This window comes from Zalophus californianus, chromosome 15 (genome assembly GCF_009762305.2).
Source record: "Zalophus californianus isolate mZalCal1 chromosome 15, mZalCal1.pri.v2, whole genome shotgun sequence".
Lineage (NCBI taxonomy): Eukaryota > Metazoa > Chordata > Mammalia > Carnivora > Otariidae > Zalophus > Zalophus californianus.
Genome location: NC_045609.1, coordinates 32442934 through 32460511, shown reverse-complemented (window position 1 = coordinate 32460511; position 17578 = coordinate 32442934). Strand labels below are relative to the sequence as shown.

Below are 17578 nucleotides of genomic sequence, written 5' to 3'. Positions count from 1 at the left end.
CCCTCGAAGCAGCTGGTGGGGCGGGGGGGGGCGGCGCCTGAGGAGGGAGTGGTTCCCTTCTCCTTAATTGACTGTAAAGCTTTTAATGAAGGCCATCAGGAGTAATTATGTCCATCGCAGGGCCACTCTGTGTAAACACCGAAGGCGGGGCTGGGGGACGGCCGCACGGGGCATCTCACATCTGGGCTCTCCTGCTCCTCCCTCCGCCCTGGGCCCCTCTCAGTTCACACCTCTGTCTCCCGAGGATGAGCCAGCGCTGTCGCAGGCAGGGGCCCTGCCACACAAGTAGCCTGGCGAGGGGCGGTGCCGGGGAGCCCCACACGGTGTCCATCAGGCGGCCGCCGCTGGGGCTGTGGGACGGGCAGGCCTGGATGGAGGACTCACAGCCAGTTCCAGGGGCTGGGGAGAAACATGGTGGGGGTGGTGGTCTCAAAGTGGGGTCCCCAGACCATCAGAAGCATCACCTGAGAACTTGTGGAAAATGCAAATTTGCAGGCCCCACGTGGGCCCACCTACTGAATCAGAAACTCGGGGGGTGTGGTAACAAGCCCTCCAGGGGGTTCTGAACTACTGGGGAGAGAGAAAGAACGATGGGAGAGGCCCGCTGGCCTCAGTTTACAAGATGGGGAAACTGAGGCCTCAAGAGCTAAGGGTGTTTACTAAAGGCACACAGCTGGGAATGCAGCCAAGTGTGCCCCGGGGATCAGACTGCCGGGTTCACACCTTGGCACTGACGTTTCAAGTCAGGGCACAAACTTCTCCTCACCTATAAAGCGGGGACAGCAGTGGCCCCATAGGTCTCGTCCAGGGGACCAGATGTGAGAGAACCTGGCACAGGCTCTGCACGTTGGCCCTGCCATCACTCCGAGTCCTGTGATGTGATGGGGCACAGAGAAGGGCAAGAGCGAGATGTGGACCGGGTTAAAAATAACAGAATGCTGGTGCCAGCACCAGCCCTGCCCCCCGCCGCCCAGGGCGCTGACTGTTAACTAGTCCTGGGTACCCCTGCCACGGGGACGTTCCTGCCCCCTGAGCACTCTTGTCCCCAAGCTGCACCACCTGTCTCCCCTCCATTGCCCCTGGATGCCTGTCCCTCAGAAAAGGCTTTCCTGACCTAAGGCTGTCAAAACCTAGGATGAATGTGCTCTTGCACCGGGACAGACACACAAGTCATCACACACAGAAGGAGAGACACTCGGGGCCAGTCCCCATGCCATGCTCCAAAAGGGAAACCAAGAAAGGAAGATCCTCACTGTCCAGCTACTGCACATTCCAGGCGACCCCAGCTACCTACAAGGCTTTAAGACATGGTCCTTGCCCCTCCAAGAGTTTACAACTTGGTCTATCCCCTAGAATACCAAGGTGCTGCAGGGGAGGCTGATAGGGACAAACACCCAGGGTGACCAGGGCTGACCTGAGTGGCCAGGACCCCACAAAGGGCTTTGCGCCCCTGGCCTCATGCCCTTGTGTCAGTGCTGAGCAAGGCCGAGCGCATGAGGTCACCTCCCCAGTAGCATACTGCATCCGCACACTACAGATCCACTTTGATCTGCCAGGGAATCTGCGAGGCTATGGAGGCCATATTCCTTAGCGCTGAGGCTGGGCTGACCCCAAGGGAGACAGGCTGCCAGAAATCAAGCAGATCAGGGCACCTGGGTGGCTCAGTCGGTTAAGCATCTGCCTTTGGCTCACGTCATGATCCCAGGGTCCTGGGATTGAGCCCCATGTCGAGCTCCCTGCTCGGCAGGGAGCCTGCTTCTTCCTTCTCCCTCTGCCTGCCGCTCCCCCGCTTGTGCTTTCTCTCTCTTTCTCTGACAAATAAATAAAAAATTAAAAAAAAAAAAATCAAACAGATCTGTCTGCAGGCTCTGATTCACCCACCTCCACTCTACCCAGCCTGTTTGAGGAGCCCAGAGCCAGAGGGCCACACAGGGACCCAGCAGGGGGGCACCGCTGCCCTTACGCCCCATCCTGGGGCAGCACTTGATGAACAAGGTGGGAGGGACGACGACCTGCTCACAGAGAGGCTGGGAGCTGCTTCTGGGCAACCAGACAGGGTGAGCTGGGTGCCTGGGTGCTGCAGGCACTACTCGCCGAGAGAAGTGGGAGACAAACACCACCTCCCTGGCCGTCAGGCTGAGTTATCCACAACATGGGGTTTCTCTAGAGAGCTCATAAAGCAGCTGATGCGGCGAAGAAGGTCTACACTCAATAATCCCTCCATCTCACTCCAGTTGGACGCCAGCATATTCATCTTGAATTATCCTTTTCAAAGGCCAAATCAATCCTCGGAAGCACCGGGGCTCTGGCCGCACAGTCTTGCTGCCAAGAGAGCAAGGAAAGTGGGGTCCCTGAGCAGCGCTAGGACACCAGGGGGTGGGGACAGAGAGAGGCGGTGGAGGCACGTCCTCTCCCTCGCCCGACGGCAAGGGGCCCGTGGGGGACCAGAGTTGAAGCTGCTGTTTGTTGCATCCGCTGTGGCATGCAGACAGAGTGGGGGAGAGCAAGAGAGGCCAGCGACAATGGATAAGGAGCCTGTACCAGCCCTGCGGATGGAAGATTCTCCTCTTCACCTACTCTGATCTACTCACCCGGCAAAGAGGGTAAAGTGTTGGTTATCGAGGGAGAGAGACCTAAGTTTGAATCCAGCTCTGCAACTTCGTGACCATGAGCCTTGGAGAGGTGACCACCTCTCTAAGCCTCAGTTTTCCTCATGTGTAAAATGGGCTTAATAACCACTTCCTTCATAGGGTACCGTGAGCATGAAATGAGCAGGCGTGCTGGCCTAGTCTATCACCTTCTGAAATGCCTCTCCTATGGCTTTAGCCGGTCAAAACACAAAACCCAAAGCCTTTGTGTGGCACCTGGCAGACAGGAGGGTGACTGGGAGGGAGAAGGTGGGCAAAGTCTGTCCTAGGTCAGAGGACTGACCCTGGGAGCTAGGGACCTCCAGAATCAAGCAGAGCAGACTCAGGGGCGGCTGTCACGTGAGGAGGAACAGGCTGACTCTAGGAGCTCCGGGCAGACCGGGACGAATGGGGAGCCGTAGCAGGAGGCCAATCACCCATTAGTAGGTGGGGGGCACTCATCGCCCAGTGCGGCAGGGAAGGGGCCCACTGCTGCAAGGGCCCACCTGGCACCTGCACCACCTCTTGGCAGACAGCTGCACCAAGTGGGCTCCTGGTCAGGCTGGGAGGGGGGACCAGGGACCTCTGGGCCTCTCCCACCTGGAAAGGGAAAACGCCCTTTGGGAGAGTAACACATAAAACCATAGCAAATATTTATGTGTCAGACACAGTGCGTTTTGGCCACTCAGGATATCATTCCTGAACCCAACCTGCTTCTTACCTGGTTGGGAAAATGACAGCGATAATAGTTAGCGTCTATTAGTCCCAAGCACGGTTCTAAATGCCTGAAGTTAACTTACTCAATCCTCACCACTATCCTATGAGTATACACAATGTGTTCATCCCATTTTCCAACTGAGTAAACTGAGGCAGAGAGAGGCTAAGTAGCTGGTGATACAGGCCACATTTGCTGAAGATACAGCAGAGCGTTTCTTGGAAGAGGAGGCACTAAGGACAACTGGCTCAATAAAAACAATGTCCACCATTTGTCCAGGAACTTTATTTTCAGAGCTCTTTCATGAAGCCCCCTGTGAAACTAGAGAGGCAAGGATGATCGGGCCCATTTCCAGAAGAGGAGAATGAGGCTCAGAGAGGCTACAGACCCTGCCTGAGGTGACACAGCTAAGAAGTGGTAGAGCTGGGGTCAGAAGCCAGGCCTCGGGGTCCCCTCCCAGTGCCTGGCACACCGCCTCGGGGACAGGAAGGGGGCAGGCGCCAGGGGAGGGGATGCGAAGGGAGACCCCCTGCACCAAGGGTCAACCTTCCCGGGCATGCACACCCTCCCTGACAAAACACCTTGAGCTCCTATTCCGGGCTGAGCTGCAGTTGGACAGTGAGGCTCACAGGTCCTCTGAGCCGTGTAAAGAACAGTCGGGGCAAAAGGGGTGTGATAACAAGTTCAAAACCAGCTCTCCCGGCACAGTCTCCCCAACCAGCTCAAAGTTTTGTGGCTCTTGTAAATCACACCTTTCGGCTGGCCCCCGGGGAGCCCAAGCGTTCCCAGGTGGCTGCAAGCTCAGCACATCCTCGCCCGACGACGGCTCATCTGCCAGCCCACCAGCTCCCCGCAGAGGGAGTGTCTGCCCCCTGGTCACAGCACAGCTGGCCGAGGCCCCCACTGCCTTCCCTGACGGTCACTGGGAAAGGACGTGGGCCCAGGAGCAAGCAACCTGGTTAATCTCATACGCTCGTCTGTCTTCCCCAGTCATTTTTTTAGCAAGAGACCCAACTCTGTGTAGTATGTCTGGCAAGGATTAGCATCTTTTGAGTAATGCGGGGAAGTGAGGTGTGGACAGGGAACTGACCTGCCTAAGCTCATTCAGCTGCACGAGCAGAGCCAGGCTGGGACCCAGGCTCCTGCCCCGGTCCTGGGCCTGTGTGCTCAGACCAAGCATGCTGGCCACTCTCTTCTCCCTGGAGCAGTTGTGCCTTCACCCTAGGTGGACCCTTGGCCACTGAGACCCTTTCCCAGGTGACAGGTTGAGGAAAGGCCCACACTATCCTGAGAGGTAGCAGAGTAGGGTATTAAGTGTGGATACTAGAGCCTGAACTCTTAGGATTCAAATCCTGACTGTTGTGGGAGCTTGGGCAGCTTGCTTGACCTCTGAGTCTACACCAGGGGGATCATGATAGAACAGACTTCCCATCACTGCTGCAAGGATTCAACGAGACCATGCAGGTAACCTAACGAGGAAGACGCAAGTACTAAATAATTACTGTTAATATTTTTATTTTTAACCACAACAACCTATTTCTGCCATCCAAGACACAACATAAATTGCTTGTTCCATGGTTGGCTGGCTTACTTCATCACCTTCTGAAATGCCTCTCCTATGGCTTCAGCCTGTCAAGACCCAACTGCTCACTGCCACCTTTACTATAAAGCCTTCTATGTCTCTGTGCCCAGGATAAATCCCTTCCCGCTCTGAGCATCAGCAGCATCTGTGGCTCCCGCCTTCCACTTGCCTGGGGTGAGCTGGGCATTTCCCATGGGCCCCCTTCTCCACTCCTACTGGAGGCTCCTTCAAAGCAGTGACCCACATACAGAATCCCAAAGTTGTGGTTTAGTGCACAAGCTTGGGGTCAGGCAGCAATAAGTTCAAGCCCAATTTCCAGCCCATACAAACTGTGCGAGCCTGTGCAAGTTACTTATCCTCTCTGAGCCTCTGCCCCTTCATCTGTAAGATGGGGTAGTTATAGGGCCCACTTTCTGGGTCTGTCATGAGGATTCAATGGGCCATGTGTATGAAGTGCTTCCCTAGACACAGAATAAGTGCGGAATGAAAGATAGCTGTTTTCCCAGCTACCTTGAATGTGCATGTCCCTGCCCCACCCCCAAGCACGGCCTGGCACAGGTGTCCAGCACAGGCCATTAACGGCCTGCCCACATGGCAGGTGGTACATCATCGTTATCATTAGTGTTATTATGGCAGCACCCACCCATGTGTTGAGGGGCTGTCCGTCCACGGCCGGGGCTGCCACAGCTTCCAGACATGCCCAGGGAGAGGTCTCAGGGGAGTGGCTACAGACCACAAGACCCCCCAAAATCGTATACCCTTTGAGGGCCTATGTTGCCCTGAAGAAAGACAGAGAGGAGGCAAGGCCACAGAAGCATCCAGGCCCTTCCAGGGATCCTGTGAGTCACCCTGCTCCTGCTCCTAGAAGGAACAGTACAACATCCCTACTCTGAGGTCACCGGGGAACCCAGGGCCCCAGGTTCCTTGGTCCCAGCATCTGATCATTTGGACAGATGGTGGGTCACCTCCTTCCCTCCAAAATCTCACACCACCCCCCTTCCAATGCCAACAGCCCCAGAGAGCCTCTGGGCTACCTCACATTCTCTCCTTAAGCACTCTACCCCAGACTGTGGCAGCTGTGAGGCCTCTTCTCCAAACCTCAAGTCCCAAGCTCCCAGTTGACCAAACCCTTTGTCCCCAGGCCCACAGGGGCCACGTGCCGGCATGGGCAGAGTCCCCTAGAGACCCTTCTGCAGCTGGGGTGTGCAGTTAGGGCAGGCTTCAGTCTGGAATCAACAGTAACTCTCTGGGGCCCTTGGCCAAGCTCCCTACCGTGGGCCTCAGTTTCTCCATCTGGAAAGGGGGAGCGTTTGACGAAGACATGATCATCGAGTTGCCTTTGCAGGAGGCTCTAATTGTTCATAGCAGGCCTTCAGAGGGTCCTTCCGGTGGGGGGTAAAAGTGAAGATGATGAATATAGATTGTGACATCTCCCTGTGTCTACCTCTGACCCTGACTTCACCCACAGATGATTCTTATTTCTAACACACTGTGTATGTTCTGCATTGTTACTAGCTAGCGGGCTACACAGCCTCTGTACAGGTGGTTGGCAGAAAAGCCCAAACCACGCTCAGAGCACACACCCACCTGACATCTGCGACCCTCTCGCTGGACTCACCACATCTACATCCCTCTAGCCCTGCAAAGCCTGTGGCTTTGCCTCTGACCCTTGCCAAGGAACTCCTCTGGGGGACCATGGCCTCCTCTCCTCCGTGTCAGTTCTAAGGAACTCTGTGGTTAAGAGAAAAACCAATCTCACCCTGTGATTCCTTCATCCTCTCCTGAGACATGATTTCTTCCCTTTACAGAATGGGAGCGGGGCACAGGGGGGAGGGCTAGCCTCCTCTAGGACCCTAGGTACAGAGAATGGTCCCAGGAGAGGCCAAAACCCCTCCCAGACTCCAGTCCTACGCACCTCTCTCCACGTCTACTCCCGAGCCCCGTACCCGCAGGTCTGGCCCTCCATTCATGCCAACCCTCCTGCAGCTCGCGCTCTGAGCTCAGTAGGGACTCCCTGCGGGAGCCGTTCCCAATGCTTGCCGGCACCCTGCCCCTCCGTCTATGGAGACGGCTAACGTGGGGTCAGCCCACCTGAAAACTGCTCTCCCTGGGTCCAGATGGAACAGCTGGGCACTGATGGAGTTTGCAGGGAAATTAATCAGCGCCGACTGGCCGCGGTGCCAGGCACTGCCTGGGCCTGATCCATCCTAATGAATCCCGAGCTCCCACCTTAATGGCTCCTGACAAGACTAATTTAGTCGCTCAGGTGATTAGCGTGGGCATTATCACCTGAATTGTGGCTCAGGATGCTTTGGGGGTACTGAGGGGTCTGCTGGGGGAAGTCAGCTCCACGTGCAGTGACCCTGGTGACCCGTGGAGGGTCTGGGAGCCAAGGGGAGGGGGCTTAACACGAGCCTTCTGCACCCATTCACCCTCCTGCCTTCTTTGCTCATCCCTCTAAACTCACTCAGCGTCTGCCGAGGGCCTCTTTGTACCCCGCACTGTGCTTGGCACAGAGCACATGCAGGCCCAGCTCGCTCAGCTGCAGGATGGAGATGATGATGCCTCTCCGAGGCTCCCCGTGGGGTCTACAGGAGGCCAGGTGTTGTGAACCCTTACCAGAGGTGCTGGCAGGAGGCTGGCAGTCAATAAATGCTAGCTGATGTTATCGCTCCACATCTTATATTATACGGAAATACTAAAATTATAATTAATTGTAATGTCGATATTAATAAAAGCAGTAAGTAAAAATGAACAGCCAATGGGGAGTTACACACAAATAACCATGAGAGAACTCGCTGAGAGATTGTAGAGAGGCGAATACAAAGCAGAGAGAGGGTGGCTGTGGGGGCAGCTGCCGGCCTCATAGGGCAGGTGACATCTGAGCTACACCTAGAAAGAGGAGTAGGAATTCAGCAGGCAGGAAAGGGAAGGAGCACTCCCTTCCGAGGGACTGTCCTGGGAAAGGAGCAGTGAGGAGACAGAGGTGAGGTGCTGGGGTGCTGAGTGTGTCCCCATGGCTGGAGGTCAGGGTGCCTGTGGGAGTGGTAGGTGACAGGCCGCGATGAAGCGTTCTCACTCCTTCCGTTAGGCCCTCGGGAGGCTTTTGGCTGGCGGTGTTTAGAACTGGGATAAAAGGAGCGATGTTGGTGCCTAGCTCCGAGGGACACCGTCCCCCTCCAGGACCTGAGGTATGAAGATCAGGGTCACAGCCAAGGTGGATGGACTCGACGTCCTCTGCCCCTCACAGAGCTCCTCCATCAGCCCTGTGGGTCCCCGGCAGATACACCACATGCAGCCCTGGCAGGCTGCTGGGGTGATAAAAACACAACCCCGGCACGGGGGTGGGGGAGGGGAGCTTCGGCATTAGCAAGCAGAGGCACGCGCAGCGTCTGTGCCATCTGGGGCACATGCTCTCCCGGGCCCACTTCCTGGGCAGCCATCCCTGTCATCACCAACACCTCGCTCCTGACACCCTTGGGAGGGGAGCACCTGGCCTGAGACTGCAGGAGGGAGGGTGAGCAGGCATGGAGCCAGCTCAAGCCCCTGCCAGTTGGAACACCCCCCCCCCCCAACATGCTCATACGCTCCAGACTTCACTCCTTCCCCGAGGCGCCCTGAGCCCCAGGCACAAGCCAGGCCCAGGGCTGGGCCCTGGGGACACCGACAGGGTCCAGGCCACCTGGAGGCATTGACAGGGCAACAGGGGAGGCAGATGAGCAACGGAGCCACTAGAGCACTGTGACTGGGACTAACAGAGAGGAAAGAAAGCAAAGGAAGCAGCACTTGAACCCTGCCTGGAAAAACCCAGGAAGGCTGCAGGGAGGAGGCAGCGTCCAAACTGACCAGCGGAGGCTCACCATGTTCCAAGTAGCAGGAGCAGCAACCGCAGGGCTGAGGTGGGAACCCACCTTTCACGCTCACAGAGCTGCACGGGGGCCAGTGTGGCCGGAGTGGAGTGAGCAGGGGAGAGGGGAGGAGATAAGGTCTGACAGGGAGCTGGACTGCCATCAGCCTTCATGCAGCTTTCATTCCAAGTGGGATGGGGAACTTAAGCACACCTCATGAGGGGCTCTGTCTCGGGCTCAAAAGCACCCCTTGACCCTTTGGCTGCAGGGGTGGGGAAAGGCTGTAGCAGGGCAAGGGGACGGGGAGACCCCTGAGACCATTAAGAAGCTGCTGGGGTAGTACAGGCCTAGACTGTGGTGGCAGGAGCCAAAGGGGTGAGAAGTGAGAAGATTCTGGAAATATTTTGAAGATGGAGCCAACAGGATTTGCTGAGGAATCGGATGTGAGGTGAGGGAGAAAGGGAAGACGTGGGGACAACCCCAAGTTTCTAGCCTGAGCAACCAGGGGTGGGGGAGATGCAGTTGTAGCTGAGACGGGCAAGGCTTCAGGGGAAGCAGGGTCTAGGGGAAGGGCGGGAGTCCAGCCCGGGCGCACTGAGGCTGAGAGTCCTTCCGACACCCAGGTGGAAACACTGAGCACAGAGGCGGGCACACAAGTCTGGAATGTCTTCTGTGAGGAGGCCCAGGAAGGAGGTAGAAGCCTCCGACTTGTCAGCATATGGACAGGACCAGAAGCCATGAGCCCAGAGGAGACGGCAATAGGGCTAGGACATGGGAAGGCACACAGGAGCTGGGCCTGAGGCCCTGCAACACTCAAGGGTGTGGGAGGCATATTGGAGGCTAAGGAACAGCCAGAAAGCTGATGTCCTAGAAGAGAAGACCAACTGCCGAAAGGCCACAGGTCCGAGAATTAAGGACTGGCTTTAGCCACCTGGAGGTCACTGGTGACCTTGACGTGGGCCATACTGGTGAGAGTGGATTCAGGAGGTTACCTGGAGACAGCACCCAGGAAGCACCCATCCCTCATCCTCAAGGTACCATGTGGCCGTTCACTGCTGACAGCCAGGGCCACTGTGGGGGCGAGGCCACCAGCCCAACCAGGCATTGAGTCCTTGATCGGCCCTCGCTCGACCCCTCCCAGGCCAGCTTGGCTGCCAAGACAGATAGTCATGTCCGAAGCAAGACGCACAGGGACAAGGGGGCCCTGAATGTTAACAGGCTGGGGGCAGCAGCAGAGCTACTTAATGACTTCATTTTGCTCCTGTCTTCCCTGGCTGGGAGATGGTCCTCAAAAAGAACATCAGGCAGAGGGAATTGGAACTGGAGATGGGGGAGGAGATAGAGTGACACAACGTGTAGCCTCTGCAAGGGATCTGTGCCCTCCCACTTGGCTCCCCAGCACGCTGCCGCCGGCTGGAACTGAGGCGGGAGTGTGAAGAATGGAAAGGCTCAGAAGGTTTGGGGTGAATCCAAGTCACAGTCTCTAGCCCAGGAGAGAAAATCCGCAGAAACTACAAACCCACAGAGCCTGCAGCCACCTCTACTCCGATTCTTAAAGGAATTTGAAGGCACATTAGTTAAAACACATTGTACACTACCTCGAGCACTCAATAAACATAGTTATTATAATATGTATTATACATATATAGTGTATCATATATTATTATTATTAATCTGTAAGGCTCCAGTGGTCAGAATTAGGTTCAATGGGTGGGAGTTCCAGGGACAGATTTCAGATTCATATCAGGAAGAATTTTTCATTCCCAGAACTGTCCGACAGCACGTCTTTTTTTTTTTTTTTTTTTTTAATTTTATTTATTTATTTGACAGGGAGAGACAGAACCAGAGAGGGAACACAAGCAGGGGGAGTGGGAGAGGGAGAAGCAGGCTTCTCGCTGAGCAGGGAGCCCGATGCAGGACTCGATCCCAGGACCCTGGGATCATGACCTGAGCCGAAGGCAGACGCTTAACGACAGCCACCCAGGCGCCCCCCACAGCACGTCTTATAGGATCATGAGCTCCCCATCATCACGCATTAAGCAGAAGCCAGATAATCAGCCCCAGAGCTGGAAGTTGGTCTGCCCACAGCTCTGACCTCCTGCCACTTTCAGACTGACTTGGGCTCTGACTCTAAACCATTGGTATTGACCAGTCCACTAGACCCAGCTCCTCTCTGCACCTGTTTGTCCCCTTCACAAAGCTGTGGCTGGCAGGAGAGCTCAACTGGTCATTCTCGGGCCACACACAGGCTCTCCGTTCAGTAACAAAATACTCCAGGTATGGAATCCAAAGATAGGACTCCCATCCCCATTTTGCAGGCTGGAACACTGAGGTTCAGAAAGCAAAGGGCCAGTGAGGGCCAAGCCTCCAGGTCAAGTCTCTGGGCCGCCCCATTCCACATGGCAAGCAAAGGGCCAGCCCCTTGGACAAGCTGTTTCAACACTTACCCTCGCCCTGGCCTCTGCCGGTCCGAGGCCTGTACCCTGCAACAACCATGTGAGTCCACATCAACCTCTGAATGGCTCAGGGCCACAGAGGTGACAACACTCAGGGGAGGTCTCCTGGCCTGTTATCTGAGGGCCCGGAGATACACTGAGCCAGCAGGACGGCCCAAGCCAAAGCCCACTGGACCCATCTTTCCAATGCCCTCTCATTAGTGAGATGGGAAGTAAGGCCTAGAGAGGGGCAGCACTGTGCCCAATGCCACACAGTGAAGAACAAAAACTGAATTCATACCTTTCAGGCCAGAGCTTGCTGCCCCATCTTGATGCCAAAGGAAGGGAGGAACCAGGAGGGTAGGGGCCAGCTCAGCCCCAGGCCCTGCCCGGAGAAAGGAACAGAGCTGTCTTCCAGCTCACTGAGCCCTGTCTCATTCCTACGGTTCCCCCAGAGCCAGGGATCAATCCCCACTGCACCAGACAGACGCCCCTGCTGTGACTGCCAAGCTCAGCCTTAATGGGGCCACGTCCTAGGAGTTGCTCCCAGAAACCGATCGATGCTAGCGTTTGCAGAAGACAATCTAGAGCCAGAGCCAAAGGGAACTAGAGCAGGGCCTGCTGGAGGGCTCCCTGGGGTGGGGACGTCCAGCCTAGGGCTCATCACTCTCAGCACTGGCCAAGCAATGTCCATCCCACCCCACCACCTTCCCTGCACCACAGGCCTCTGAGAACCCCACACTCAGGGCTGGGCAGGGTCACAGACAGGGTGACGGAGCCAGCACCACTCACCTGAGAGCAGCCTTCACGAACTCTCCCGGCCAGCAGCCCTGGTCCATTAGTGGTGGCCATACCTCTACCTCAATGGCCCACCTGTCCCGAATATATTCCCTCCACCACAAAGCAATGTCCGGGAGGATAGGGTTAGAACAGAATCTCCTAAAAATCAGCTGCAGGAAACAGTGTGTGAAGGAATGGAAAGGGAGACTTTCGGGACTCTGCTCAAGGGCCACCACCTCCCCCAAACTGCTCTTGCTTCCTCCTGCATCTGCTCTGTCCCCAGAGGGACACCCCTTCCTCCTTCAATCCTCCACTGGGACTTAATCAGACATCCAGGTCGGCCCCCGTTACTGCGACATTGACTTATCCCTCTGTCGAATTCCGCTCTGGGAGCATGGCGGCCAGGCCTAGCACAGAGGGTGCACACCCTCTATATCTGATGAACAGAGGAATGAGCCCAAAGAGCCTCTAAGGATGATAAAGGCTGCTAACATTCGTTCATTTACTGAGCCACATATACTAGGCACCTGCTCTCCTACCTCTGCACCAGCCCCATGCTAGGCCTGGGTGTCGGGAGAAACCCAGATGAATCCAGAAGCCCACAAGCATTCCCTGACACAACCCCGAGGGGAGGAAAGAGCTCAGCAGCATCCCCAAGAAACTTCTAGGTACCCTCTCACCCCCGCCACTAGAAAGTGAGTAAGCCTGTGGAAGAACATTCCAGAGAGGCAGGCAGCCTCCCTCTTGGACGACCCTTTAAATACCTACATCCACAAATCCAGCCTTTCAATGCTGATCCACGGGGGATGCTAGTCACCAAAAGAGCTGCCACATTCCATAGAAACCCCTCCATGGGCCCTAGAAATGAAGTGCCACTGGACTGCGGGGACAATCCCCACAATAGTCAGAAACACACCGGCTATGCCCCGCACCCACCTGGAAAAAAAGCTTCCACCAGAAAGACTGGAAGGGAAGACCTCTTCAGGGGCTGCTGTCATGCCCCCCAAACAGCAGGGGAGAGTCTGGGGCCCACTAAGGCTCCCGTCTTTAAGCAGAGATTTTCTTTGAAGAATTTTGCTCCTCCTCTATCACCCATCTACATTTGGTTTTATATAAAAGAATGTTTAAAACGAACTATGAGTTTAGTATCTTTACACCCCTCCCCTCTCCATGCCATCCCACTTCATTTTCAAGGACAAGCGATGCTCCGGAAAGATGCACCACACCAACCCCCGTACGCTGCTTCTGGGGCACAGCCCCACCCCCAGACCCACAGAGTAGGTAGATCTGAGTTGAAGAAGCCGCAGATGACAGGCACTTTCCCTAAAGTGACACCCAGAAGAATGAGGACCGAGGAGGGAGTGTAGACGGAGGCGGGAGGGACCTTTCCAGGCACAGTGGTTTGCAAGCATGCTCCCAGGAACGAGAGCCTTTTCCCATCAGCACAGCGGCAAGATGGGTTTGTTCCATTCAACCCCCATTTCCTGAGAAGCTTCTGGTCCCCAGAGCCGAGCGAAGGCCACAGGGCTATGTGTGCACATCTCCCGCCGCCATTGTAGAAGCCAGGCACTCAGGAAGAGGATCATGGGCACAGAGCTGTGTCATGAGGTGACTCAAGCTGGGGTGGAAAGAGGTGCTCGTTATCACCTCCTAAATAGTCCATTTTTCCCCCTCATGACCCGAACAGGCACACTCGATGCAGAAAACTCAGTGATCACATCAAAGTACAAGATGCTATAAAACAAAACCCATGACAGCTGCCATCTTCAAAAATTTCACAAAGAAGAGGAACGAGCCATTTTGTAGACTAAAACTAGTGCCGAAGTGGAAGTCAAGCAAGTTGGGCTCAATTTGATAAATCCTTGGACACTCAGAACTCCCCTATGTTGGAAGGAACAGCCCTGGGTTGTACTGAGCGCCTCATCCCCGGGGACAACCAAGGAAGAGCCTCCAAATGAGGGGGGAAGATGGCCTCCATCTCTAAGATCCCCATCCCTTGGGGGAGCGGAACCCACCCCACGCCTCCTGGCATGCCCAGCAGCCCCTGTGCCAACTCACCCACAGGTGTGTCCTCGCTGATCAGCAGGTATGTGTCAAAGAAGTGGTTGGTGAAGAAGGGCAGTCGGTTCACCTGGCCTGCAAAAGTCAGAGGACAAGAGTGTCAGTCAAGTACCGTCATGCCAGCTTCTGGAAGGAGACACAGCATGGGGGCTGCAGAGGGCATGGAGTCTGCATCCAGGGCCACCTTCCCAGGACCCCAGCGAGTCCCCGTCCTGCCCCAAGGTAAATGGGGAATAATGCCAGTAGGGAGGTCGTATGGTCAGCGAGGCCACCAGCCCCCTGCAGCCCTGGCATCCTGGGCCACACGGAGACGTGCTGAAGCATAAAATACACGCAGGACTGCAAAGACTTGCTATGAAAAAATGGGTGTAAAATATCCCATCAACCGTTTATATTGATGACGTGTTGAAATGAAAATATTGCAGATATATTGGGTGAAACTTATTATTAAAATGAGTTTCTTTTCTAATGCAGCCCCTAGAAAATTTCAAGTCACACACGCGTCGTATTCCTCCGGGGCCACCTGGCTGCAGACGGCGTGTGAGAAGGACACAGCCTGTGCACCAGAGCCAGGCATGGCACCCAGGAGCTCTCAGCAGGTATCTGTCGTGGGCAGGCGCGGCCAGCCCATCCCACAGGATGGGTAACAACAACTGCCATCTATAGAAACTTCGCTGCATCGGCCACTTCTGTGCCCTCCCTCCATCTTCGTGGTACAGCCGGGACTATCATCTCCCCATCTTACTGCTGAGGAGAACGAGGCTTGTAAGGGATCAGTAGTCACCGGCCCAGGGTCACACAGCGAGTAAGTGGCACAGGCCTTACGGGGCCCCTGGGTGGTTGGCCCCGTACCACGCTGGGATGGCCTTGGGGTGATGAGGGCCGGGTCTGGAAGGAGGTGGGGCGGTACCGGTAGGGGCCCCTCATACCACAAGTCCCCCACACGAGGTCTCCCCGAGGCTGGCTTTACCTGTCCCCTGAGCCCCCTCGTAATGGTCTTCAGTAGTGTGGTGTGATAAAAAATATATTTGGTCTTTGTCCTAGCTCCTGGCACAGAGCTCCAAAATTCCTTAGAATTTCCAGAGCAAGGAGTGTCTTTTGTCCTTTCTAAGGAGCCCCAGCTGAGTTTACGCTAGCGAGGGGACCTGGGGTGGGGCTGGTGGGCAGAAAGACCGACTGGTTAGAGGGTGGGCACTTTTAGTCCTCCCCTCCTCCCCCCCCCCCCGGTCCCCGGACCTGCAGGGAGGGGAGGGGCTGAAGATTTAAGAGATCTGATGATGTTCCAGGAGGTGAATATAGCCCTGTGCTGGGAGGGTGGTGGCCCCGGAGAGGACTTGGAAACTCCACACTGCCCTCACCCCCGCTCCATCTGGCCGTCCCTGAGTTGTACCCTTTGTTTAACCCCGTAAATGTAAGCAAAGTGCCTCCCTGAGTTTTGAGAGTCACTCTAGCTGATCAAACCTGAGGCGGGGGGGCGGGTGGTCACAGGAACCCCTGACTTGTAGCTGGTAGGTCAGGGTACAGGGGGCCTGGGACTTGTGACTGGCTGTGAAGTGGGGGTGGTCTTGTAGGCCTGAACCCTTAAATCTGTGTAATCGGACAGTAACGCCAGATAGAGTCAGAATTGAACGTAAGTAAATTGTGGGACACCCAGCTGGTGTCCAGAGAATTGAAGAATTGGTTGTTGGTCTGGGAAGACACCCCAGAAGTAGGCAAGTGAGGAGGGCACTTCCCCTTCTGCCCCTGCCAACCAGTGGATATCAGGTCTGCCTCACACGGGGCTGATGTGGTGCCGCCCTAAGCAGCTCCTGCTGGCTCCTCTGGGTACGCCCCCCCCCATTTCTGCTGACCTGGGGTTCTCTCAGGGCCTGTGCCCAGCTGGAGAACAGAAGCCAGCTCCCAGGAAGTGAGAAGGCTGGAGCTGAGGGAGGGCACTTCCCCCTCCTGCCTGAGACGGCTCCTAGTGGAGGGGTGGGCAGAGTGGCATCTTTCCCTCCTCCCCCTAAATCTGCCCAGAATGATGTCACTTCTGATTCCTCAAGCACTCTCTCCCTTCCTGGCTAGGACTGCTGGCCCTTCTGCCTTCACCTGTCCAAATCCTATTCATCCTTCAAGTTTCATTTTAGACACCCCTTCTTCCAGGAAGCCCGCCTTGATCACCATTACTACAAACATGCGCTCACACACATTCTTCCACCCTCTTAGACCAGGAATCCAGAGCCCCTCGCACATACAACAGCCTCAGAAAGAGGCCACTGGTCAAGGGCCTTGCCTTTGTTCAGAACTTCGCTGTGCTTCTTTCTAGCTGCGTGATCTACCCATGCCTCAGTTTACTCAGGTGTAAAAGAGCAACAATAAGACTTTCTTCATGGCTGTCCTCAGGATCAGGGGAGATTATACACGTAAAGCGCTTAGTGCCATGCCCCAGCACACAGCCAGCACTGGATAAATGGTAGCTACTATTAATATTGGTAGTAATAATGGTGTCACCCACGCAGCCAGAGGGGGATGCTTTGGATCACCAAGAGGAGCCTTGGGCTCCGGTATGGGAAGCAGGGTGAACCCAGGCAGAAGGCTCAGGGGTGCCCAGAGAATACAGCAGTGGGCTTGGGCAGTGGGAGAGGGAAACCAGCGAGGAAAAAAAAATCGCCAGCAGCAGCATTATTCATTTTTAAAAAGTTTCTTTTACAGGACCTGCCGATAATCAGCTGCGGAGAGCTCCGCACGGGTAGCAGGCAGGGCCTCGGGGGCACGCGTCCCCTGCCACATACCAAGCAGGGCCTGTGTTCTCAGAACAGTCCTGCCGCCCCCAGAGGCCCTGTGGCCCTGGGCTGCCAGGGCAGCACCCGGGCACTGGGAGGGGGTTGGTGGGAGGCGGGTGGGGAAAGGGGCACACGGACAGGTTACTTACTTGTCCTCTTAAAAACCACTTTCAAGGCACCAAGGCTCTGTCCTCCTGAGGCAAAACGGCTGCCTCAGGAGCTTCGAGACCTCTAGCCAGGCTGGACTGTGAGTGGATATACAAGGAGAGGGGGCACAGGGGACCTGAGTGACGGAGAGTCCCAGCTTCCCGTGCCCAGGACCCGCTCCTCTGTCCGTGCCCCACACACCCCACACACACCCGTCCCCCATGAGTCTACATCTAGCGCTCGCTCTGCCCTGGGGGCATCTCCCTGCCTTCCCCGGCCTCTCACACTGATTGCTCCCTACACAGTAGATAGGAGTCCACCAGCTTGGAATATGGCCGACAGCACCCAGCATCCAGCTTCCCACCGCCGCCGGCCTGAGGGCAGCGGGAAGCAGGGAGGCTCACAGAGAACACAGCATTCGGGCTGCTGCTGCCGAATGACAAAGATTCGGGAAGGGCGCAGAGGAGGGCAATGTCCTGGCCTGGGGCACCTGATCCCAGAATGACTGGGGCCAGGCGCAATGTGGGGACGCCAGGCCAGGAAGCACTGACTTTATTCGGGGTTGTGGGATGGGGGGATTCCTCTTCAGGCTTGACGAACACCGGGAAGTGGCAGAGCGTT

General features: G+C 56.0%; 1 protein-coding gene across 1 annotated transcript in view; it reads right to left on the bottom strand.

The window, feature by feature from the left end:
- The window catches only part of CDH23 (cadherin related 23), a 414708-nt gene that overhangs the window by 341066 nt on the left and 56064 nt on the right, over positions 1–17578 (bottom strand). Inside the window, exon 3 of the mRNA XM_027587690.2 lies at positions 14046–14123. Coding sequence (XP_027443491.2) covers positions 14046–14123 — 78 coding nt within the window. The remainder of the gene's footprint in view (positions 1–14045; positions 14124–17578) is intronic.